The sequence below is a fragment of the Hermetia illucens genome, chromosome 6 (genome assembly GCF_905115235.1).
Source record: "Hermetia illucens chromosome 6, iHerIll2.2.curated.20191125, whole genome shotgun sequence".
Lineage (NCBI taxonomy): Eukaryota > Metazoa > Arthropoda > Insecta > Diptera > Stratiomyidae > Hermetia > Hermetia illucens.
Window position 1 is genome coordinate 8,646,268 of NC_051854.1, and position 25,599 is coordinate 8,671,866.

The window sequence follows — 25,599 nt, forward strand, 5'->3', positions numbered from 1 at the left end:
AAACTACTTCTGAAAAATGTTGCTTTCATTATCTTTTTCTTTTCAGAAAATCCATCAACATTTGAAAGAGTCGTTCAAAATGAAATCTTTCTCCAAGTTCCTTCTGATCTAACAGCATTTTGTAGTTCAAGCATTGATTTATTTACGTTCTTAGAAACTGTCGACAGTATCTGTGATAAATCATATCAGCTAGCAAAAGGATTGTTGAAAGTTACATTCTCCAACCGTAGTTCACTGCAGTGCAATGAAAGGTAATCAACGCCTAGTGAGTTTCTAGTGGAATTATTTAATTAATTGTTATTTATACTATTTACAGTGGGAATTGTGTTGTGAAAAAGGTCGTTAACAACGAATCTAATACTGCAACTAATGGAAATAGATTTGAATTTCTCATTCGTGTCCGGAATATTGAGAAAATGTGTTCAGATGACATAATCATGCCTCCGCGATCTTATTTTAAAGATCATGTGAAGACGCTGCCAATCGGTCTGGCATTTTTGGATAAATTCCTAAAAAGTCCAGACAAGTATTTACTCTAATAATTTGTAGAATAGAAGGAATTTTAATTGAATAAGTTGTTATGTATAATACTGATGATGTGAGCCAAATTTTTTGGAGGAAGTGGAGGAAATATCAAAGTCAGTGTTGAATTTGTATTTATACTTAGCTGGCCCGGCGAACTTTGTATCGCCTTAGAAAAAATAAATGTTGGCCTAACTTATTTTCTGAATTAAATTTATTTTTTCATTCAATGAATGAAAAGTTCAATAAATGTACAAAAATCAAGTTTCCAAGATTCAGACCGCAAATAGTTTTGTGATTTGACTGTCATGGCAAATGCTGGATGAATTGGAAATTGGATTCGTTTAAACTCACGAGAATTACGTCATGAGTTTTCTTCCCATTAGACGCGTACACAGTTTTAGTTGGTTGAGATTTCGAACCATGATGACAACCTGATGATGCGTTGTATTATAAATTGCGTGGTAAAAAGCTTCGTATTCGTCGGTTACACAGTCGCTTGATTTTTTATAATCGACAGAAAAATTGATTTTAATTGTGAAGTCGAAGTGATTCAAATCTTCATTCCTTGTAAAAATTGCCTGTTCACGCAACCATAATTTGCTGATGGGTTCGCCTTTCGTTGAGAAGGGATATGGTCATTACCGATAGTTAGCAATTGAATCGTTTAGCATTAAAACTCGCATGTTTGTCGTCAGGGGAAGTTTCTTCATATATGTTAGCGCCGCAGAGTTGATGATTTCAGACAAGCCTTTATTTAGTTGGCAACGGTCAATCTTGCGCATCCAAAACATATTGAGTCACTGCGCAGTTCACATTTGTATTAAGTGCTTCCGATGCGCGTTTGCCGCTATTTTGCATTCATACCAGTGTTTTAACGACGTTTTTAACGCTAGATGAGCCGTTCGGCACCCCCCTGGTCGCTATCCTAATAAAAGCGACTGCTACAGCAGAAAGGTGGAATGAATGTCATAAGGAGTATCTTTCCAGTTCTACCAGTTGCATCTAGGAAAAAAGCACCTTAACGTATCGTACACTTCTTTCTGTTGGGAGTTCAACAGGAGTACTTTCGTTGGAACTGATAGACTCGACTAACAAACTGTTGCAAAGTCTGGTTATGTATCTCACCAATATTCTGAAGATTGGGATTTTCTGGGCTGACACGAATTTAAAAAATATATTTTAAAATTCAAATTGGATTATGAAGGAAGGAATCCGCCTTGAAAACCAAACACGCATACCAATCGATTGGATAGATTGTCAATGTGCTCACAACCTGCATCTGGATCTTCAGTACAATCTTTGATAAAATGGCACTTTTCTCATACTTCTTGCCCTTTTCGATCTATTGCGTTTACTAGTGCATGTTGCTGCAAATTGACCGAAATCGAGGCATCTGAAGCATCTTTTAAGAGATTCTTGCTCCCTACGTCGGCATGCAACAGACCCGATTTTTATTTTGTTCGCGATAATCAGTTTAACCACTAATTCCACCACCAAACTAAGAATAGCGGTTTATGTATCCCCATATGCCTTCTTCATCCTCTTTATTGCACTATATTCTATTCTGCTAAAGTTAAGTTGTTCCCTTAGCACGAAACAGGTATCCTCTAGGTCCTTGCAACTCAATTATTGTCTGGCCCTGGCTTCGAAAACTATTGGCTGACTTCTTGCTGGATTTATGGATTTATTTTGCTCTAATATCAAATCCCTGTGCTCGCATAATACGGTTCAGACTAATTCCCAAATTAGTCAATTCCAGATATATATGTACATTCACTTTCCGAAGAATATCGGTATACGACATATCTCCTTTCTTGGAAATACTATAACGATTATTTCCGGACGGATATTCATTTTGTCATCACTTCATCAACTTTCTCTGGAATTTCCGCCGACTCAGCTTTTCTCGATTTGAATTCTGGCTGCTTGCTGGCGCCAAAGTATTCATGTATACTGTCCCCACTCCTCCCCGCGTTTTTTATCTTTTGTTAGAGAGATGTTACCTGCATTTCTCGCGTAACTTTGGCACATGGTGTTTTGGTGTTTTTTTACTACTGATATAGGACAATTTAATGTTTTTTGGGTTTCTTTCCCATGGCGAATTTTTACTCACCAGTAGACGTTTGCTCCTATGCGCGCACATCTCTATGTCTGAGCAATCTGCTGGTTTTTTACCTTAGGTCGTTGTTTTTCTTCGCCCTGGTACGTTAATTCACATATTATCGGTAGGCTTCGCTTTTAAGGCTTTGTGTGAAACAAAACCTTACTAAAATCGATTCAATATCTTCCTGTCTGTTCGGAAAGCATGTAGAGCTAATAATCATGTTTCTGCTGGATCCAAAATCAACGAAGCGCTATTCGTTTTCGTTACTCTGCCGCTTATTGTTCCCCGATATATCACTTCATTACCGACTTTGATATTGAAATTCTAAGGCAAAGCAACGAATTGTAAAACCATTCTAGATGGCTGTAAAAATTATCTTTTCGTCAGCCTTTGTCCCGTTCACAAGCCTTGTCCGCTTATCATGATCGGTTTCGCCATTTTATTTTATCAAATGCCTGATCTGGGTGCAATCTCGAGGGTTTTAAACCCTCATCTACAGATATGCTAGGCACACTAGAGAACTCCTTTCACGTGCCAAGCTACCCCTTGCGGATATTGAGGGATTATCTGAAAGACCGCTCCCTGCTCTATGAGACGCTAGAGGGCCAAAGGAGGATGAAAATCACGTCGGGAGTAGCACAGATATCCATCCTAGGGCCGGACCTCTGGAACGCTTCCTACGATAGTCTGCTGAGACTCGGTATGCCCGAAGGAGTCGCGTCTGGTCGGTTATGCAGACAACGCTGCAGCCCCTGTTACCGGACGCACTGTTGAACAGGCGCAAAGCAATCCCGACCCTGCGTCCCATAACGATCAGCGAGTTGACTATAGAGTCAAAACCAGCGGTTAAATACCTTGGTTTGATGTTCGACTCGAAGATGAGCTTCTTCGAGCAAATCGGAGCAGCAGCGGACAGGGCTGCAGCTGGAGTCGCGGCCTTGAGTCGGTTAATGGCGAATGTCGGGGGCCCTCTATCAACTAGGAGACGTCTCCTTATAGGTGCAATGCAGTCGGCTCTTCTCTATGGTGCGGAGTTATATGCTGATGCCCTTGACAAGGAGGTGCATCGTAAACGCCTCGCTTAAGTGCGCACCGTCTCCGAACCGGTTGTGATGATGATCGCGGGAGTGATTCCCGTTGCCCTCCTTGCCAAGGAGCGCAAAGCTATCTACCGCAGTAAGGGTGAAAACTTAAGAGAGGTGGTTGCCCGTGAAGAACGTCAACGCACCCTTACCGAGTGGCAACTTCTTGGCAAAATGAGCCAAGGGGCAGGTGGACTGCGCGGCTCATCGACAAATTAGACCCGTGGTTGAACAGAACGCACGGTGAGATTGATTACTTCCTTACCCAACTTCTAAGTGGGCATGGAGGTTTCCAGTCTTACCTGCACATAATTGGGAAGGCGCGATCTCTTGATTGTGTGTTCTGCAATGGAGTGGCGGACGACACTGAACACACCTTTTTCTCTTGCGGGAGGCGGGACGGCCTCCGCCAGCAGCTTTATGCAGACGCAGGAGAGCTCCCTCCAGACAACACTGTGAAAGAGATTCTGAAGAGCGCTGGCAGCTGAAATCGTATTGCGCATTATGGTTGGGCTCTTCTTATTGCGAAGAAGATTGAACTCGGTGGAGGGATGGGGCGGTAAGGGGTTCCCTGAACTAACAACAACTCCCTTCCTCCCCTTGATGGGAAATTTCCTTCAAACTGTATTCAGTAATTTTTCTGAGTCATTTCGCATTATTTAGAGGCTCCTCCATGCCGCGCATGTTATTCACATAAAGTACTAGTTCTCCGTTGTCTGTTGTTACCAAATGCTCTTCTGCAATAATCTGCATTGCAACCGCTGCTCTCACCGTATTCGCTTCTCCTCTTTCACCGTATTCTGTCTCTTTTACATACCCTTGAAACCTGGTCTTGATGAGTTGTTCAGTCTGTCCTATGTAAATTTTGTCACAGTCGTGCTGGAACCGATCACTTTTATGTTAAATTTTCCCATAAATGTTTTTACTTTATAGAACTTGTTAGCCTTATGTATGCTGGTTTCTCCATATTCGCTCTTGTTTCTGCCTAATTAATTTTACTTAATTTTACTTTACTTTTTTCCTTATCAAAATATGCCTTGTTTAGTTATTCCAGCAACAGATTCGAATCAAAAACCTTACATCAGCTAACTTGCCGGTTCACCCTTGTTCACCTGCTCAACGTCCTGATAATTTTTCGGCACAGACATACAGTGTCCTGAAACAATTTCACATGCATCATCAGGTTTATGATGAAAACAAGAACAAGAAGAATAAAGAAGGTTAATGATCTTGCTTGAAATATAAAACAAAAAAATCCAATTACCGTTTCCTTTTACTTCACTAAAAACTATTTATTAAATGGCAAATATGCATATTTCGGCGACTACTTGTCGCATTCTTCAGGGCTTAGATTTGGGTGGGAAAAGGAATCCAAAATCGTTCTATCCGATCATTTGTCTGGCCGATGGAACGGATATTATAATTTTGATGAATTTAAAAAGTCGAGAGTAATCGTTGCCATGATCCCCGTTGAGGAGTTCATCCTTCCGTGTTTTGTAAATTTCTATACTTTCGGCCACCTCTAATTTCGTCACATCGCTTATGCAGTTCACCAGCCTGTCCTCCCTGGAAACCTTGTGTTTATTTAATGATGATATGCCCCGCCACCTTTGATCTGAAAGCCGACGCAGCCTTTCTTTCCACCAATTTTGCTTTCTTTGAGTGTTCCCTAAAACGTATTTCCACGTTCCATCTGGTTTGTCCGATGTTTACTTTCCTGCAATCAGCGCAGGAAATTTCATATACCCCAATCTTGGCCATTTGATGGATTGGATCTTTGGTCGATCCTAAAAGGTTTTGAGTTGGTCTTTCCTGCTGCTGAACACGACGTCTAAACCGTGTCTCCCCAGTCTTCTTTTCAACGGAAATTTCGTTGAAATCCAAAGCTATTCTCCGCCTGGGCTGTTGATGCGGGGTCCACTTGGTGAGTTCTTGCCTTGGAGCGTCCTATTCCTTTTGCTAATCAAACTGCTGGTATGGTCTGAATAACCATTCAGTTTGGCAATCCCGAAAATATCCTTCGTCCCTTTCATCACTCCCTCCGAGGAGATGAAAAGAGTTAGAGTCCCACCCTATTCCCCACCAAGACAAGGACACCTGCATTCCACCTACCACGGTTGAATGAACAAAGATTGGTGTTTTCCTCCCCGTCGCTGAAGGGTTTCGCAGTTCATGGCTCGTCGGCTGAGTGTTTCTGCGTAGTTTTCTTCAGATGTTGCTTAGCGTCTGCCCACTCTGCTCCGCTTATGATCTTGCTCGGCCTCGTCTAGAGATCGATTACGTTTCAGAGCGATGAGCTTCGCCTTCTGCTCGTCCGCCAGGCATTTGCTGTTGTATTCCTCAACAATCGCCTGATCGCGCGCTCGTCGACACTACGGGCCTCCTAATTCTTAGCAATCTGACTGAGAATATGCTTGGCCTTCTGGTACTGGCTTTTGAGCAGGACACCAGTGGACCTTTGCTTCTTAGTCGATTTCCCGTGACCGACGTTCTTGTTGGTCATACTTTTGAGGGATCTCCTGACGTTGAGGGTTTCGGGTTAGGAATACTATTCTGGAACTTGCTACGCCCAGTTTGACGGCAGTGGATTCCAGGCTGGAAACCACTAGTCTGTTTGCCGCCTCACTCCGTCTTTGCGGTTGGCTTCAGCATAGCGGTAGCGGTGCTACGGCTAGCATCGAGTGTACTGCTCTCGACGGCTACTGTCTCCTGGCTGGATAACAGCAGCTCCCCCTCCGATGATGCGCCTGGCATCACCGCCCTTCCTTCTATGGTCGATTTATTTATTTTTAAAATTGTGTCCATTTTTTGGTCCCACGAATAGTCCACCCTGGCTAATCCGGCAGGGAAAGAGTCTTATTTGAAACTGAAGGTACCCAAGGTATTCAGAGTTCGCATATTAATAACCAAGCTCCCAAGCTGGCCACGCAGCCCTCGGCGTATGCTATTCCACCTTGCCTTGAGATAATATTAGCATCTTCTCCAGTGCAGGGAGGCCCCTCCGGATGGGTAAGGAGTGGTTTGGCATCTGAAGCTGCCTTGGGTTCATTCATTTACAACTTTTCTACTTGCTGTATTGATGCTGGTAATGGATCATTCCTTAATTCAAAGCAATTACCTAAGGTGAACTTCTCCGTCACTAGGTTGTCGCAGTGTTGTTTATCCATAATTACTATAGTGAGAAGAATCCTCCGAAGAATTTTTGGCTCCCTACATGAGGATGGTCAATTTTATAGTCTACATAATGGCGAAATCTATGAGCGATACCATGACCTTCAGATTGTGGATAAGATTCAGCTCAATAGGTTGCGGTGGGCGGGTCACTTAATCCGTATGGATGAGGATGATCCAGCCCGAAAAGTTTATAAGGGCAATATCTGGTAGAAAAAGAAGACGAGGTAGACCCTGCCTGAGATGGAACGATGACGCAGGCGAGGGCGACAGAAAGCTTTTAGGGATATCGAATTGGTGGACCTCGGCGCAAAACCGGGATATCTTGAGTTCCTTATTAAGGCAGGCCTAGACCGGATACCGGTTGTTGCGTGGTTGATGATGATGACTATAGTGTTGTGCAAAGCTTCAATTGATAAGGTCAATTGCCATGATTCCAAATATATGTAAATGTACTTCTATACCTTATTTTTAAAGCAAGTAGAAATTGGCACCACGCTTAAGAAAAAGTGAGATTTTATTTCAAATACTTGCATAATTTTTATTCATGTTAGATTCAGTTATCTAGAAGCTGGCATCGTATGAAACGCCATTGGATTCCCAATCCTTCACCGTATCATCCTGAAATTATTCCATATTTAGTTCACTCGTAAATTAGATAATGGAATCTCAGGGATTTATACTTACATCACCGAAACTGCCTGTTGGCATATCATTGATACAAACCCTTGGCACGACGAATTCAGGACTGATTTTAACTAAAGGATCTAATCGGCCTGACGGGGATTTCATTAAATCATTGTTGAGAATTGTTTCTTGCTCTGCTTGGAGGATAGTATCGTCTGGATCGAAGGGGACATAGTGATTTGCGAAGAATGTCTCTTTAATAGCGTTGCGTCGATCGAGCGCTTTTTTTGCGGACAATTCTTTTTGTTTGCTACTAATTGGAGTTTTCAGTAAATCTTCGTTTTCGTTAGTGGTCAGAGGTAAACTCTTTCTTCCCTTAATACACGAGGTTCCTGCCTCGTCCCTTGTGGAAACGCATGACATATTCAAACGATGTTGCCTGTTACGACTATTTGATCGTGTAACCGTTCGTAATAATGTTATGGGATCGATAATTTGCGAAGCGTTTCCAGCAGACGTTGTATCTAAAGATGCTGAATTTGTTAGATAAAATTGCACTTCCTCATTGTCCCCTCGAAGAGGTAATCTAGGAGTTTTATCATCATTTTCAACCTGAATTACTGGTGTACTTATGTACTTTGATCTAATGCAATTCTCTTCGCGGTTTGGGGAGTCAGTAATCAGTTGCTCGGAATAAAACGATTTGGCCAAATCTTTCTCTAATTCACTCTGAAGGTTTTCCACAACCATTTCACATTGGGAAATATCGCCATCAAGTTGCACAGCATCCGTTTCCATCTGAGAAACTTGGCTTAGTTCAAACTCATGTTTCTCCGTTTGGTTAACGAGATCGGATTTTTCAAACAAGTTTTTCAGGATTGGAAATACAGAATTGAAAGCGTTGAACAATGAGTCCAACTGGATTTTATTATCAGTTGTTACGATATCCTCCTTTGGGCAAAGGTCTGGATAGTCCGCCTGAATGGTTTTATACGACGATATTAATAAATTCTTATCGTAGGGGAGGCAATGATCAGCATTGGAAAATGTATCGATTTCTGAGGATAGCTTGTCCAATGATTTTTCGGTTTCCTCAATTTCGTTCACTTGGCTCACAACCGTTGCTTTAAACAATTCCTTATTGCTATCTGCGAACTTTTCCCAGAAGGTATCATCCAATTGATCACGCGAAAGGCCGATGTCTTTACAAATTTTATTCAGTTCATCACCTAAGGCTTCAGAACTCTTCCTTAGATTTGTAATTTCTCTGGATAGATTCCTAAGGGAATAAATAGGATCGAATCAGTTGTTAAATCAAGCTCTATAGATTTAAGGTTTACTCTTTCAACACCAATGCCTTTTCCATGAAAACCTCATGAGTGCGTACAATTGTGCTCACATTTTCTGATGTTAAGGATCTAAAAATACAAAAATTTTTCTAGAAAGTCCTTTTTTCTTAACGGATTACTCACAATTCAAGCTGAGGCAAATACTCCGGTAAACACTTTTGTGTTTTCCGTATCTCCTCCTCCACGACGAAATTCATCAATTCCAATAAAAATTTCATGAATTTCATCCCTCCTGGCATTACAACTAGGAACAGTTTTATTTCTCCCCAACCAAGATTATGCTTCTCATTCAAATGGTTCAAATATTGCACTGTCGCTGTCCTGGAAACCATATTAAGATCGGTTAGTCAGAAAATCCTTTTTGAATAGAGAACAATCGTGGGGAACTACTACCGAAATGCGCTTTCTGATGTACGATCCACGGGCCAATGGAACTTTTTTTTGAATTCGGCTGCATCCAGGATGTTGAATAGATAATGCATTGCATACGGAAAAGCCTTCGCATTTGGTTTCAAAAACAAATCCTTAAAATGAATAGTCGGGAGCGTCCAAGATAGTTTATGAAAATATGAATTTCAACACACATGAGTGAAGCATTTTTGAAAACTGAACCCACGAGGATACATTATATGGAGCATCTCAAAATTGCGATGGATTTGATCGCTGATCTCTCGCTCTTCAGCTTTTCGGATGTCTAGGACCGATTTCTCACCGTCTTATCATAATAGGTAATCATTATTTATATAAAATCGGTACACAATCCACAATACATACCAAACACTCGTTTTTTCGACATTTTAACAAGAATTTACTATCGACTTTGAGAAACAAAGGGAGACCGATAAAGCCTAGCCCGTATTAATCACTTCTAGCGCCAATATTACACTAACTGCATTGGCTATAGAGTTTAAACCTGTTAGAAAATAAAAGAGCACGGTCGATACCACCAAAGCGGGAAGTCTAGAATTAATGGTATGAGACCCTTCACTAAGCAGTAAAAACATTTCAGTAATTTGTTACCAGACACTACGGTTCGATACAGTTCTATTGATTTAAGGGGGTCATCCCGTGTGTCGGATTCGCGGAATCGAATTTATTTTTTGGCATCAATTATATCTAGATTTAGTGTAGAATTTATGGGCAATGTGATTTTTTGATATTCGGAGTCGTCCGGAAATTATAGTATTAAACACGTGATAAGTCACATGCCAGATTTATGTCGATCGCCGTAATAAAGCTCGTATTTATCGGTCCGAATGACGTTCGAATGACTTCGCTAAAAGGACAAGGCCGTACAGGTGTATCTTCAAGAAACCTAAGGTTTATGGACTAGGTATAGCAGATTAATGGTTAGTTAAGGTTTTATGGCTAAAAATCGCATTCTACTTTTTAAATGCGTTTTTCTCGAAACCGCATGTTGAAAATCGGCTGCCAACGTAGCCCAAAATCTATCCAACGAAATTCTTTGAAATTTTCAGGGCTTATTCAGAACATATTTCTACGGTCCGCAAACTAGGATAATTGCGATTCATTCAGTATTTTTTTTTTATTCATTGAAGAAGCCGTAAAAAAACACCAAAATTCAAAACCTGAGATACTTGAGGAGCCAAGCAGTGCACTGCAGGATAGAGTGTCGCGGAATATAGCTCCCTAAGGCCAACCTATCTCTCTTTGAGGGTGAGCTGTCTTTCCTCTAGGACGATGTGAGGCTTTCCAGGGTCCAGACCTCTCGTCTACTAAGACCGTTAGTGAGTGGTGATAGCCGTAGCCTGTACGAGGTGACCCTACTATTAACAAAACGCTACGGATCTAGACTGGGAAGTCGAAAAACACCTTCGCCAATCCAGGGTGTCGCGCGAACCGTGCCCATTGGATAGTTTGCAGTCGGGTGGTAACTGACTGTATTCGAACGGAGCCTCACTGATGCCTGTTCGTCTCAGTGGGTAAGTTTGACCTTACCATGCTACGGGGGGCTATGGCATGGCGGACCTCCTAATCCCAATATTCGTGGGAATCAAATAAGTACCCGTGTTAAAACAAAGATGGTGGTGAAAAGGTAGTATAGGTCCCAGGGCGAAACGGGGATTGGTATCCACCATGGAGCATAGCATCTCGGAAACGCCTGTTGAACCTACACCAACAGCTCTACTACGAAATCCTATCTCAAGAAAAGAATCATCCGAAGAATTTTTAGCCCCTACATAAGGATGGACGATTCCGTCAGGTTGTGGACCCTTTCTGAGATGGAGCGATGGCGTAAGTCAGGACGCCAGACAGCTTTTAGGGATATCGAATTGGTGAACCTCGACGCAAAACCGGGATGTCTGGAGTTCTTCATTAAGACAGGCCTAGACCAAATACCGGTTGTTGCGCCGTTGATGATGATGAATCATATAGACCGCGCCCTAGCTCTTTCCAGTTCTGTTCTGAAGGCTGCACCCCGCCCCGAGCTCGCAGTGTGCGCAAAGTTCTCATCAGACGCGCCACGGTCCCTGCATATAGTGCATCTATTCTCTTCGTTGCAAATGTTCACTTTGTAGCCTGCCTGATCACATTTGCGGCAAGTTGCTCTTCCTATGTTGTGGACGCGTGCCCATAATGTAAACATTTGTAACATTTGATTGGGGTGGACCGGATTCGCATCCTACACACTAGCCAACCAATTCTGATTTTCCCGCTGTTTATAAGCTTCATCGCGAATTGCTCCGCAACTTCCACAACAGCGAGTTTTTGGCCTCGGGACTTCGCAGTGGTAATACCAATCCGGACATTGGTTACCTCCAGACATTCGCGTTTGATGGCCTCTTCTACCTCGTTTTTTTCTGTGAGGCAGTCAAGGTCTCGGATTTCCATAGAGAGCACGTGGGTTCCAGACTAGAAACCAAAACTTTCTCTCCCAGGAGTCCCTTGAACGTTTTACAGAACGTACCTTTATTTATTGCCTTCGGGGCTAATTAGACTAGGACTCTATCACCCTTCGTTTTTCAAATGGAAGACATGTCTGCTCCGCTACCTTCGGCCTTGATTTAACGGATTTCACTGAGGACTTCCGCAAGCAGAGCTGGTGGTCTAGTGCTCCTTCGTCTCCCCAGTTTTTCTTTTGGTGCTACATCGGTCGTGTTCGCCTTAATTTTAAGCGTGTTGTTGCCTCTTGTTTCTTTTCGCCTTCTTCACTTTGCGAGTCTTCTTCTCTGCTTCCTCATTTCGATATCTCGTCGGGTATTTCAGCCCTTGCTGCATCCTTCGCTGGGCGCTAGGATGAGCGACGCATATTCTTGCTACGTATAAACGAAGCCAACTCATTCTGCATTCCCACTATCTCCTCGTTCGTATTGTTTGTATTCGCTATTTAAGTTTTTACCAACGCATCGTGTACAACGGAGCTGACTGCAATAGTCAGGAATGGGTATACCCTTTACCCCAGTACCCTGAGGCCTGACTTACGATTAGCTGATCCGGGGGCAATGCGGTCTACTAAAACCAGTTCAATGCAGACTACCCAATCAGGTAGCCGAAGGGGCTGACTCCTGATACAAGATACAAATACAACCTTAGCAGAGCTAGGTTCACATCACCCCATCGACGTCGACAACAAATTGTTGACGGCTCCGGGGATCCCCAGTGTGTCCCGGCGTGTATCGGTCCTTACCAGTTCGCTCTTCACCAAGAAACTCTCTTGAGGATACTACCTAGGACGCAGGGATTATGCTAGCTAGAGGGTTAAAACTACATGCTCGGGCACATGGGGGACATCACTCCCCGTATCGTAAGCAACCGACTTACTCATATCCTGGTGACATCCCACAAGGATCAGTTATTTATATCACCATGTTCTCCTGCTTCACGGTCGTTCTCCATAAACCATCACCATACCCAAACCCCATCCGAGTCGTTCAATACGTGGGCCAGTTGGCCCACTCTATACTTCTAGCAAGAAAATTCTCAGTCCGACGAGCCTTACAAATGGAAGCTATCTCGAAATCGCCAGATATGCGAAATCATTCTGTTCCACGGAAATACCCGCCAAAACTGTGGAGGGATACCTCTACTTTGTGGAACCCAGAGCACATGCCTTAGTTTCTTTATGAAGTGCCAATAATGGAGCACCCGGAGGAGGGCTTCATCAGAGCGAAGGTGAAGGGCATCCACATCTACTGCTGCTATGCTCCACCCAGCGCTACACTTGTCGAGTATGAGTGGATGCTTGCCGCTCTTGTTTTGGATGCCAGAGGACGTTGGCCGATCATAATAGGAGGCGATTTCAATGTGTGGGCTCTTGAATGGGGTTGCCGGATAACTAATATTAGGGGACGTGTTCTCCTCGAAGCATTCGCGGAGCTAGACGTGGTACTGGCGAATGTTGGGTCTTCGTACACTTTCTGGGGAAGGGGCCTGGGGTCTATAGTGGACCTGACATACGTGAGTGCCACTTTAGCCAATAGAATCTCTTGGCATGTCAGTGAGGACTATACTCACAGCGACCACACAGCAGATTGTTTGCATAGAGATCAAAGGCGGATCGAGCTCGAAAAAGAGTTTTCGCAGAATGCCGGGTGATATGCTTGGCTGGACAGTGAAAGCTTTCGAGGGGGACACGTTTTTGGCGGTGCTCAAATCCAACATATCCCTGAATGGTACGGCTGGAGAGAAAGCCACCCAGATCACTCGATGGGTGACGGAAGCATGCGATGCTACTATGCCCAGAAGGCGATTGCTCCCCAGTAGGCAACCTAATGGGGAGCAATAAAATCGCAAGTTTGCGAGCCGCATGTTTTCGGGCAAGGAGGCTTTGCCAGAGGCTCAGCGGAAAACCCGGTGGCGACGGTCGAGAGGAGGCACACAAGCAATTGCATGGTCGCCTAAAGGAAGCCATTCGGAGGAGCAAAAAGAACTGCTTCAAACAGCTGTGCGACCATGCCGACATAAACCCTTGGGGCGAGGCTTACAGAGTTGTGATGAAAAGGCTGTGGCAATCACCCCAAGTGACCTGTCCGCGCTTCCTGAAACAGATTGTTACCGCTCTGCTCCTTCACCACGAAAATAGGGAAAGACAAATTTTTGTCCAGCTAAATGACGGCATAATACCGCCTGTAACTGTGGAGGAGCTGCGGGAAATATGTGGTAGGTTCGGTGACAACAAGGCCCCAGGTTTGGATGGCATCTCCAACCGAGCTTTCAAACTGGCAGTGGAGACTAGGCCCGACCTTTTCGCCAACACCTTCGAGGCGTGCCTAAAAGAAGGAATATTCCCTGCCCAGTGGAAAAAGCAAAAGTTGGTGTTGTTTTCGAAGCCTCGCCACCTGGAAACCCAGCGTCGTATCGTCCTATCTGCCTGTTGGATACAATGGGGAAGATGATGGAGAGTGTTCTACAACAGACTCCTGCCCATCGTCGAAGCCAGCAATGGTTTGTCGGAACGCCAGTTTGGTTTCCGACGCGCCCACTCTACGGTGGACGCAATTGGCATGGTGGTAAACCTGGCAAAAGGTGCACTGATTTCTGGCAGCTGCTGTGCCGTGGTGGCGTTGGATGTCAAAAACGCATTCAACTCGGCCAACTGGAATAGAATTTAACGGGCGTTCGCTGACATAGGTGTCCCCGGATACTTAGCGAATTTGGTGGAAAAGTACCTCTCAGAGAGGACTCTCTGGTACGGAACGGATGAGGGCCAGAAATGCGGCAAGGTCAGAGTCGCTTGATCTTTGGCGACGCAGATGGGACGAGTCTACGAAAGGTCGGTGGACGCACAGGCTCATTCCCAACATTAGGGTGTGGCTTGAGCGAAAACATGGGGAGACCAACTACCACATTACCCAGTTCCTCACGGGACAGGGTGGTTGCTACAGGCAGTATCTGCACCGCTTTGGGTTGGATGATTCTCCGAACTGTCCCAGATGCGATGGCATACCGGAGGATCCAGAGCATCTGATGTTTCACTGCCCACAATTTGAGATGGAGAGAAGGAGCTTAAACCAGGTGCTGGGCAGGAGCGGGACCCCGGAGAGCTTGGTTATTGAGATGCTGGAGTCCGAGGAGAAGTGGCTTGCGGTTGGCTCCGCAATCATTCACATGCAGGAGGAGTTGCTGAAGGAACAAAGAAGGAGGAAAGCTGCAAATAGGAGAAGGATGAGTGCCTAAGAGCAAACCTACCCCGCGATGTAATACCTTAATGTTGGTTCGGCGGAGCTGGGGCTGGAGAGACCGGGGGTGGTTTTTAGTGGGTGCGAATCCCACACGCGCCCGCTGTAGTTCCGGCGTTCGGGCGGCGGAGCTGCGGCGGATGTGTCTTTCTAAGATTTTCCACCTCTGTGTACGGGCAAAAAAAAAAGTGCCAATCCTATCCCAACTCACTCATTGCCCAGACCATATAGATCGAGATCGTTGAAGGGAACCTTCTGCGAATTCATCGATTCCTTCAATTGCTCCTAATACCGCAACCCCAAAACGGTCCTTTTTGATTCCCAAGGTACCATAGAGTAATCTTGTAACTACTCCCAATCCCAATTCTACAAAGCCTCCTGCCATCAGCACCTACTTCAACTTCTACTCCCAAATCTTCTCCTACATGCCCCCATCCTATCTACATTCGACCCGGAAAAGAGCGGCTTTATTTGATTATGTTTATATTTTAAAAGTATAATTGTTCTTTATTTTTTCTTCTTATTTAGGTCATTATTAAATAACGACAATCAGGTGGTGCGTTATACAATCATTCCACAAAATATTAAGGCTGCTTCCAAATGCCACAGCATTTGAATCTAAACAGTTAAATCATACTCGAGTCTCGTTCGATTCTCGGAGATTGCACAAGCAGCGGACGCCGAGTGCGCCTACACCGCATTCCGCCACTTGCTTGTTTATGTTCCAAGTGATAAGAGGTCTTGCCTGGTGTTATCCACGAGAAGTGTCTTATTAGCGGTCTGGTTCCTTTCCAATTTGTGTTCGGGGAGATTTCGAAACGTCCAGCGCGTCCGGGAGCTTTAATTTTCCAGTTTTTTGGAGCCGAAGGAGAATTATCGAGGAAACAGGATGTCGTTCAAGGTAAGTGCACGGAACACACTTTTTCCTTTGGTTTATCGATTTGATTGCGTTTTGCATATGTCACGTCGTGCTGTTGAGGGATTTTACGTACAATTTAATTTTGGGGTCATGCGGTGATAATTATCTGTGGATCCTCCATGTTCTGCGGAGCACACTTGAGTCTCTGCGTTCCTTTGATAAGACGTGATGGATGACTTCAATTTCTTCATGCATAAATTGGTCTCGGTCGGGAATTAGGTTATTCTCGGCGAGGCGTGTTGTTGGGCAAAACAAAACAACGGAACATTCTTCTGTTCAGGTTGGAGACGCACTTGGCGTGGTTGTTTGTTTTTGACGTGATGAGTGGAAAGTTTCCAGGAAGACATGAGAGTTGGGACTAATATTCCGTTGGAGCTTGGGAACATGTTTTGTTCCTGATTCTTGCCTGCTTCAGCTGTTTCGCTTCCTTGGGGTAATCATCCATTCCTGCCCGTCTTGAACAGCCTTAACGACCAAAATTTTTGCTTTGATCGCAGTCAGGACTTCATGATTAAAATGTGCATAGTCCGCATTCGTTCAAGGCTTCTGTAGTTTCCTTCTCGATTTATTTTGGGAAGAATGACGACTTTTTGGCTTGCAATTCTTTTCAACGTATGGTTAGGGACGCATGAACTAATGACACAGCTGAAGCCGTGGGAATATCTCAGTTGGCAACGGGAAAGACGGGGAAGAGGCAGCCGAGTCACATCAAATGTTCCTCTGTTGTATCAAGGACAGGGTCTACCTCTTAAGCGCATATTGGTAGAACTGGTTTGCGGGGCTTTGTTGAAGGTCAACTAGTTTCCGAATTGCAAATTCATCTTCAATGCTTTGCTTAATATAATGAAGACGGAAAACATTTCGAATGAAGGGTTACTGTCGGTAATCCTAACTGATCAAATATGACCCGATCTTAATGCAAATTTGTATTATAACCTTTAAAATAGGCTCCCTTTGAGCCAATGCAACCATGTCAACGATTTAATAAAATTTTCCGTATACCTTTTGAAAGACATTCGGTAGCGCTCTTAGTTTGCTTGAAATAAGAAAAAACTGGAGGAGCGGATCCAGTAGGCGGATAGGACATTGGAATTTATTATCATCAAGGACGCAACAGCTTATGTTACCTTTAGTTCCCAAATCTTATGTTTCGACTCTTAACATGCCCAGAACTGCGTGGTGTAGAATTTGGAGGAAGAGTGCAAGCTTCTCGGAAAATTGTAGAGACAATTGAAGCATATTGCCAGGAGCGCATTCCATAGGGGTTTATTTCGGTCATACACGTTTCGATTGTTGTTCGTTTGACCTATTGAGAGAGTGTTCCTTAGGTTTTGACCGCTGATGTTAGATCGGATAGCCCCATACGCCCAGAACATCCATTCCTCATACCATTCCATCATACCAAACAGGCTTCACTCCAGGCAAATCAACGACAGATCAGATTTTCTCTCTGCGGCAAGCGATGGAAAAACTTGGAATCTGGACAACATTTGCACCATCTATTCATCGATTTTAAAGCCGCCTATGATAGCATAGCCAGGGTAGAATTCGGTATTCCGACGAAATTAATAAGACTGATTAGGCTGGCCCTGACCAATGTGCGAGGCCAGATAAAAGCAGCAGGATCACGCTGAAGACCATTCGACATCAACAACGGTCTACGACAAGGGGATGCCCTATCATGCGTCCTCTTTAATCTGGCCCTCGAGAAAGTGATCCGTGATGCTGAGATAAATGCAAGAGGTAGGATCCTCTTCAAGTCCACCCAACTACTGGCCTATGCTGACGATATCGACTTCATGAGAAGAACGACCCGAGACGTACAAACTGCCTTCATCCAGCTCGAGGAGGCGGCGCGAAATTTTGGGTTGCACATCAATGAAGGCAAGACAAAGTGTATGGTGGCAACATCAGCACCAAAAACCAACCAACCAACAACATCAAGCCGCACTGGTCAAACAGGAAGAATAAGGATAGGAGACTACAACTTTGAGACCGTTGATAATTTCTCCTATCTAGGGTCGAAAATCACAACCGATAACAGCTACGATGATGAAATCCGTGCACGGTTGTTGTCAGCCAACAGAGCCTATTTCAGCTCAGCGCCTCACCATAGCGTCAAAGCTCTTACTGTACAAGACAATGATCTTGCCAGTTCTTATGTATTCCTCGGAGACTTGGGTTCTTAGCAAGAAGAATTGCGAACTCTTGGCTGGGTTGAGAGAAGAATCCTCCGAAGAATTTTTGGCTCCCTACATGAGGATGGACGATTCCGTAGCCTACATAATGACGAAATTGATGAACGATACCATGACCGTCCGGTTGTGGATAAAATCCGGCTCAATAGGTTACGGTGGGCGGGTCACTTAATCCGTATGGATGAGGATGATCCTGTTCGGAAAGTCTATAAAGGCAATATCTATGGTAGAAAAAGAAGACAAGGCAGACCCTGCCTAAAAAGGAGCGATGGTGTAGGTCAGGACGCCAGATAGCTTTTAGGGATATCGAATTGGTGGACCTCGGTGCAAAGCCGGGATGTCTGGAGTTCCTTAATAAGGCAGGCCTAGACCGGATACCGGTTGTTGCGCCGTTGAGCGTCCGGTATTCAGACTTGTTGTAAACTGAAATAGGCTCTGTTGTGCGCGGATTTCATCGTCATAGTTGTTATCGACTGTGATTTCTGACCCTAGATAGGAGAAATAATCAGTAGTCTCGCAAGTTGTAATCTCCCATCTTTATTGACTATCTCGATTGGCCAGTGCGATGTGATGTTAGTTGCCACCATGTACTTCGTTTTGCCTTCATGAATGTGCTGTCTAAGGTTTCGCATCGTCTTGTGAATCTGAGTGAAGCCAATTTGTACATCTCAGGTTGTTCTCCCTATGATGTTGATATCGTCGGCACAGGCAAGTAGTTGGGTGGACTTGAAAGGATGGTACATCTCGCGTCACGGATCGTTTTTTTCTAAGAACAGTTTGAACCAGATTCATAATAGGGTATCCCCTTAGACCGTTGTTGATGACCAGTAGGGTAGAGACTGATCCTCCTGTTTTTATCTGACCTCAACGTAGTCGGGATATCGAATTCCCTTACGGATAAATAGTTTTCCCCTGGCTTTGTTGTCATCGGCGGCCTTGAAAATTGGTGGGCATATTTCAGCAGTTAAATTACTTACCGCAGAGAGAAAATCCGATTTGTCTGGAGTAAAGTCTCTGTTCGGTGTTCTGCGTGTATGTGGTTATCCGAAATAATATTGCAGGGAATATCTTATAGATGGTATGCAGCCATATGATACCTCTGTAATTGCAGCACTGCATGATAATCCCCCTTTGGTGTGTGTGGGACAGATAATGCCTCGTTGCAAGTAATCGACCATCCAAGATGTCAAGATTATTTGCTGATGTTTCATCTCCATGATCACCTCTGTTAGTTGCGGTTATTGTAGTATCCATATCCCTCTTATAGGTGTTGCGAAGAATTTGGTTATGGATGGTTTCAGTGTTCCTTGTCACCTAATTGCCGGAAGGTATCGTGGTGTTTATGTTCGAGCCCGGAGCACGATGCCGACATGGTAGGTAGGGCAGGTATCAGTGGCGGCTCCGAGGGAGCCCAATTAGAACTGTGATGCGCCGTTTTGATGCCACAAATTCCTAAGACCGTAACTGCTGTTATGAGAGCAGAGAGGCAGTCTAGCCGGCTCGGATCTTCAGAACCAGCCCGTAGCATTCACGAAGGAAAGCAGCCCTCTCACCCTGCAGTTAGAAATCTCTCTGAGGTCACCAAAGAATAGTTTGCCCAGTGTCCGTACTCTGACTGTAACTAGAGCTGGGCAATCGCAGAGAAAGTGCATGAGGTTTTCCTTCTGCGCAGCTATGCCGAGCCTGGCGGCATGGTCCCCTATATACCAGTGCCCCGTGCAGACCGCGTAATCTTGAATGCATTTACAAGCGTCTGGCGCAGGAGCTCTCGGGATCTGGCTATATTATAAGCGGGCCAAATTCTCCTTGATTTGGCACAGCTCGTAAGTCTTCGTCATCTAAGGCGAACAGTGAGAAGCGAGAAGTGAGATTATAATTGATATCCCCATGCTTTCTCTCTAGCCACTCTCTGATGGAAGGGATCAACCTGTAAGTCCAACGACCTTTTTGTGACTGGTCCCACCGCTGTTGCCATCTGCTTATGGATCCCTCTCTTTCGGCTTTTTTCACCTGCGATAAGGGAGAGATGGACGTGGTGTTATAAAAGTTCATCATTTCGGTTGCCAGGATGTCAGTTGGCATCATTCCCGAGATGACGAACGCTGCATCGTCTGAGACGGTACTGAAGGCAGAACACACCCTTAAGGCTGTTCTTCTGTAAACCGTACTCAATTTATATACATTGCCTAAAACCTGCAGCGCGTTTCCCCAAACTGGGACTGCATACAGCATGATAGAACTCACCGCCCTGGCTATGAGCAGCCTGCAAGTGTGCCGAGGTCCTCCTACGTTCGGCATCAACCTTGCCAGAGCCATACTCGTGGTGGATGCTTTTTTACAAGTATGCTCTATGTGCTGCTTAAAATTAAGTCCTCCGTCTATCATTACCCCCAAGTATTTGATGGCAGGCTTGGAAGTGATGATACGATTCCCGATTCTAATGTAGGCGTAATTTCTTTTGCGGCGCTTAGTGATGAGGACCGCTTCCGTCTTTTCCTTAGCGAGTGCCAGTCCACCACTCCCTAGCCAAGCCTTAACACTGATTGCTTCGCTTGAGTACAAGTCAGCATCCTCAAGATGCTTTGCGACCACAACTAGTGCTATATAATCGGCGTAACCCACCACCGCGGCCTCCTCCGGAACCGGGAGGTTGAGTACATCATTATACATGATGATGTTCCACAGAAGTGGGCCCTGTGGGACACCCGCGGAGACAACGTACTCTATGAGTCCATCATCGGTATCATACCACAATGTTCGCTCATGCAAATAGCTATCTATAATTAAGGCGAGGTAGGTGGGAACACCAATCGTCGCCAGAGACTTTCGTATAAGGTTCCAATTGGCCGAATTGAATGCATTCCTCACATCAAGGGTGACCACCACACAATATTTGCTGGTACCCCTTCCGCGAATTGCATTTTCGGCCAAGCCAGTAACCATTTTGATGGCATCAATGGTTGATCTGGCTTTACGGAACCCATACTGCCTATCCGGAAGGCCCCCTTGTGTCTCGACGACTGGGAATAGTCTATTATAAATAACCCGCTCCAACATTTTCCCCATAGTGTCTAGAAGACATATGGGTCTATAGGAGGACGGTTCCCATGGCGGTTTGCCAGCCTTAGGCAGCAGCACCAGCTTCTGCCGCTTCCACGGTGCTGGAAAGATACCCTCGGGCATGCACGTTTCGAACAGCTCGGCGAACAAATCCGGTCTACATTTCACGGCAAGTTTGAGGGCTTTATTCGGTATGCCGTCAAGACCCGGGGCTTTACTGTCGCCTATTCGACTGCAAATCTCTAGCAGCGCGTCCCTGGTGGAATCGGCGTCACATTCAGGGAGCTCTATCCGTGGAATGCCTGCTTTGCTAGGCAGGTCTAGCCACACTTCCATGAATGTTTGCTCATCCATCGCTTTTGCAGACCATCCTGGCGTTCTTCTGGATTTAGGCTTCCGGGGTGCGGGTATCCTGCCTTGTGGCTCCGTCCTTAGTTCAAAGGTGATTGCCTGGTGGCCGCTGTACGTGAAGTCCTCACTAACTTGCCAGGACATGCCACGTGCCAGCGCAGGGCTGACAAAAGTAAGATCTACAATTGAACCAGTTCCCCCTTTCCGATAAGTGTTTACATCGCCTTCGTTGGCCAGAACTATATCTAACTGCAAAAGCTTCTAATAAGCACCGCCCTCCTTGCGTGTCTCTTTGCTGCCCCACTCGATAGCCCACGCTGTCTGTCTGCCTGTCACAGGCACTTTTCTCAGAAACGGCTATACCGATTAGCACGAAATTTGATGAGAAGGTGGGAACTGTGGACCCCCAGGCATGCAGTGAGTGAAATCCTTCTACGTCGAGATTTAGGGGGGGGGGGGGGGTCTCCATATATGTAAAAGGAGAGTGTAAATTTTTTTTTCACCGAATATAGTCATGTTGGGTATCAAATGAAAGGCCTCGATTAGTACTTTTCGAAGCCAGTCTTAGTTTTAGGATTTATTAAAAAGGCGGGGAGTAGGAGGGTCGAAAGTGATGATTTTTTTTAAAGGAACCATTCTCAGTAACTACCCAACCGAAAAATCTGAAAAAATTCATGAAGCTGCCTCTATATGGTGCGCAGGCCTCAAAATTACTCTCCATATCGATATGTGTTCAAATTAAGTTAATAATATAATATATATATATATATAATATGAAGCATATCCCCAAGTTTGATCAAAATCATACTATTATTAACCAAGCTACAGTAGCTCAAAACTGACTTTACCATGTAAATTTACTGCAACTGAATATCAATATCACACTAAAGTGGGTAGTCAGACATGCTAAATATATATACATAACGGACTACGTACAAATGGGATAGTTGTACACTTAACATACTCACAGAAGAAGCAAACAAAACCTTTCATAGCTGAAGCGCCTAGCTTCCGGTTTCCCGACTTGTTTTTATTTTGCCGAAAATATGAAGATGCAACTATGTCAACACCAGCATCAAAATGCTATTCCGCGTCAGTGTTCTCTCTGTGCCTCCAAGTTTTCACCAATCAACATTGTCAGAGACCAATGGCAATCCTGCAATATGCAGACTGTCTCGCTCCCTTGCGGTAGAAACATACCATCTGGAGGATGACCGAACCTTGGAGATCTTGTTAGTAGACTGGGATGGGATTTTTCCCATAAATTAATTTTCGCAAGCAATAACAATAAGCCAGTAGACTGCAGGACGGGACTATGTAACCGAATTCAGCACAAAGCACCCCCTTTTGCCCATTCAAAGATCTCGAATGAAATGAAATGTATACCCAGACAAAAATCAAATCAACAGCAGTTAGCGTGATGAAGCCCTCGTTTAATATTTTTTGCTGGTTGAGCTCTAAGGTCCATGCTACAATATTGGGACATAGGCAAATGCGCAAGTTCGGCTTCCTTTGCTTCATTTCTATGCATTTTCTGTTTTTCTTTTTCTATATTCAATCTGTTGGTGGCTTTAATTGGTTTTTTAATGTTCTTTTTTAAACTTTGATTTTTAAAATATATATATTGGGCTTATTTGCGGTTGTTGAGTGAATGATAGCGCATCAAGCCTAATGAGCGTATGTATTTTGCTCAATTCTAACAGTTACTAATTCACGTCCGTTTATTGTTTTTGTATGTTACAAGCTTGAATAGAAAGTACGTATGTAGAGGCATGTCTTTGATCTATTGCTGTTTGGTGTTTCACATGCACACGCTTGGAAGAGAATTTATGGAAAGCAAAAGGTAACGGACACGGTCTTTTTTTCAGCCAATCGACGCCAAACGTGATGAATATCGTAAATACCTCGAGCGGACGGGGGTCTTAGAAATGTTGAGCAAAGTCATTGTCAAACTTTGTGAATGTCCCGAGAGGCCTGAAAATGCTATAGATTTCATTCGTAGAAATATGGGAGATGCTGTGTTAGAGCGTGACACAATCGAGCATCTTAAACAGGAATTAGAAGACTCACGGAATGAAGTGGCACAGTTGAAACGCCAATTGGAAGCATTGCGATTGGAAAATACAAAAACATCTCCCACAGATACCCAAGCTAATGCGGAAACAGTTCTGGAACAAGCAAAAGATGAGTCCAATGAAATGAATACGTCCGATGTGAAAACTTCCTCTGAAAAGGAACCTAGCGAAGAGAAGGAAATCGAGGTTGAGACCTCTAGTGATAAGGAAGAGAAGGAGGTGTCTAATGAGAAGTCGTCAACGAACGTTCAAGCTACAGATGGAAATGTGGAGAGTAACGCTTCACCAGATGGAGAAGGGAAAGATACGACTGCTGTATTGGAGCCGGAATCTAATAAGGAGTAAAGCGTTTTTTTTTTCGTGTTTCATGAACGTCAGCGCGACGGATTTGGAGTTGATCTTAATCTAAAGTTTGTATATTTGCAAGAAGTACTTTTTAGTTTGAAGTGTTCTAGATGGAAGTTGCTGAGGTTTTTTTTTCAACTGAACAGTCCAGTTTGATTGAGATTTATCTCTTATCTCGTGCGCGTTCACTTTTGTTTGTTTTTAGCGGATGAAAGTATTTATTATGGATACTTTCATCAATTATGAATTCCCATTCCTAATTTTTTTCATTACCTTTAAAAGCGTCCTGAATGGATTTTCTACGACTATACGTTTTTGATATACTTTTTTATTCCTTTGAATTTTTATTCCACCGTAGTATTTCGGAGTTTTTGAGTAATTTAGTATCTTTAGCGGTTTAATATTTGTTACTACTATTTTCCACAAATTTTATAAGAAACAACTCTAACAAAATTGCCATCCAAAGATTTGTTCAAAACAAAGCGGAAATAATATATTTACAACACAAATAGGTACTTAATATGAATTTATATTTAAATGCAAGCATTACACAATTTTGAATATTGTTGGATTTCAACGATTTTTTGCTCATAGACCTGTTATACCTTTTATAACTAAGAAAATGTTTGAAGTAAGGAGAACTTTGCCATAATAAGATCATTGATTATTATTTGTATTTTTAGAAGTTGCGTGATTTGATTTTTAGGTATGAACTATATACGATAATTTAGAAACTCCTCAGTGATGCGTTATGCACTCTTGCATCGTATGGACATCACCATGGGAGGAGCATTAATGAACTACAAAACGTACTTTTGCGGGTGATAATAAAGGGAAGACAAAGCTTTCGAAGACTTAACCTTTTGCCGAATCAAACGCTATTGCTTGCTTTAACGACGGAATCAATATCTTTACAAATAATATCTAATTCGAACGTCGAGACGGTTAGGTGTAATGGATGTATACATTTAAAAATTCACGTAAATGAAACGTAGATTATAATATGTGAAAAATGAGACACTGTTGAATAGAATTCCTCGATAAATTTGACTAAAAAAAAATATCTATAAAGCAAATTCCGTCCTTTAGTGTTAACTATACATTTTTCCTTCATTCAAAAATTTCAATTTTTAGAAAAGACCTGACTGTAGGATTGTATATAAAGTAAAGCAACAAATAACACGTAATAACTATGTGCGAGTAGAAAACACTTGATATTACACTACAGATTGAGTCATTGCAATCAAAAAGCAAATACAATCTCGTTAGAACCTACAAAATTATATTTAAAAGCAAATATATATGTGAACATGATACACATCACTATCCTCTAGAAGAAAATGATTGTAATTGAGTGTAAAGGAAGTTCATCTTAGGTTTATGACTTGAGAAAAGTCTCGACAGAGGAAATATTAGGCTTCTCGTCCACTGCCATCGGAGAACTGCGAACTGTGAAATTGTGTAATTCATAAGGAATATGAGCGTTCACTGCGACAGTATTTAATTGAATTTAGTACAAAAAATATGATGATAGCGCTACCAAGGAGGATAGAGTCGTTTGCCCTAATCCCATGTTTTGTAAATGAGATATCAACTGCACCTTCATCTTGAAAATTTATTCAATGGAAGGCCGAAAGGCGTTGTAATGATTTT

At 43.6% G+C, this 25,599-nt stretch overlaps 3 protein-coding genes across 3 annotated transcripts in view; 2 read left to right on the plus strand and 1 right to left on the minus strand.

Moving 5' to 3' along the window:
• The window catches only part of LOC119660595, a 29,825-nt gene extending 29,104 nt beyond the window's left edge, over nucleotides 1-721 (plus strand). Inside the window, exons 4-5 of the mRNA XM_038069269.1 lie at nucleotides 47-251; nucleotides 317-721. Coding sequence (XP_037925197.1) covers nucleotides 47-251; nucleotides 317-539 — 428 coding nt within the window. The 3' untranslated portion in view covers nucleotides 540-721. The remainder of the gene's footprint in view (nucleotides 1-46; nucleotides 252-316) is intronic.
• A 6,725-nt stretch (nucleotides 722-7,446) lies between these two features.
• Nucleotides 7,447-9,763, minus strand: LOC119658971 (augmin complex subunit dgt6-like). The gene is made up of 7 exons (XM_038066849.1): nucleotides 9,633-9,763; nucleotides 9,443-9,573; nucleotides 9,252-9,382; nucleotides 8,982-9,179; nucleotides 8,850-8,927; nucleotides 7,570-8,788; nucleotides 7,447-7,503 (listed from the first exon to the last, which is right to left on the minus strand). The coding sequence occupies exons 1-7, from the start codon at nucleotides 9,652-9,654 to the stop codon at nucleotides 7,447-7,449; spliced, it is 1,836 nt and encodes a 611-aa protein (XP_037922777.1). The 5' UTR covers nucleotides 9,655-9,763.
• A 5,928-nt stretch (nucleotides 9,764-15,691) lies between these two features.
• LOC119658805 (c-Myc-binding protein) lies at nucleotides 15,692-25,260 on the plus strand. Its single transcript, XM_038066527.1, has 2 exons — nucleotides 15,692-15,899; nucleotides 23,395-25,260. The coding sequence occupies exons 1-2, from the start codon at nucleotides 15,888-15,890 to the stop codon at nucleotides 23,944-23,946; spliced, it is 564 nt and encodes a 187-aa protein (XP_037922455.1). The 5' UTR covers nucleotides 15,692-15,887; the 3' UTR covers nucleotides 23,947-25,260.
• The last annotated feature ends 339 nt before the right edge of the window (nucleotides 25,261-25,599 follow it).

Coding starts and splice junctions, on each gene's coding strand:
- LOC119658971 (XM_038066849.1), bottom strand. CDS start 9,654: ATGTCGAAAAAACGAGTGTTTG. Junction 9,574..9,632: donor GTCGAAAAAACGAGTGTTTG/GTATGTATTGTG, acceptor TATTATGATAAG/ACGGTGAGAAATCGGTCCTA. Junction 9,383..9,442: donor TTCAAAAATGCTTCACTCAT/GTGTGTTGAAAT, acceptor ATTCATTTTAAG/GATTTGTTTTTGAAACCAAA.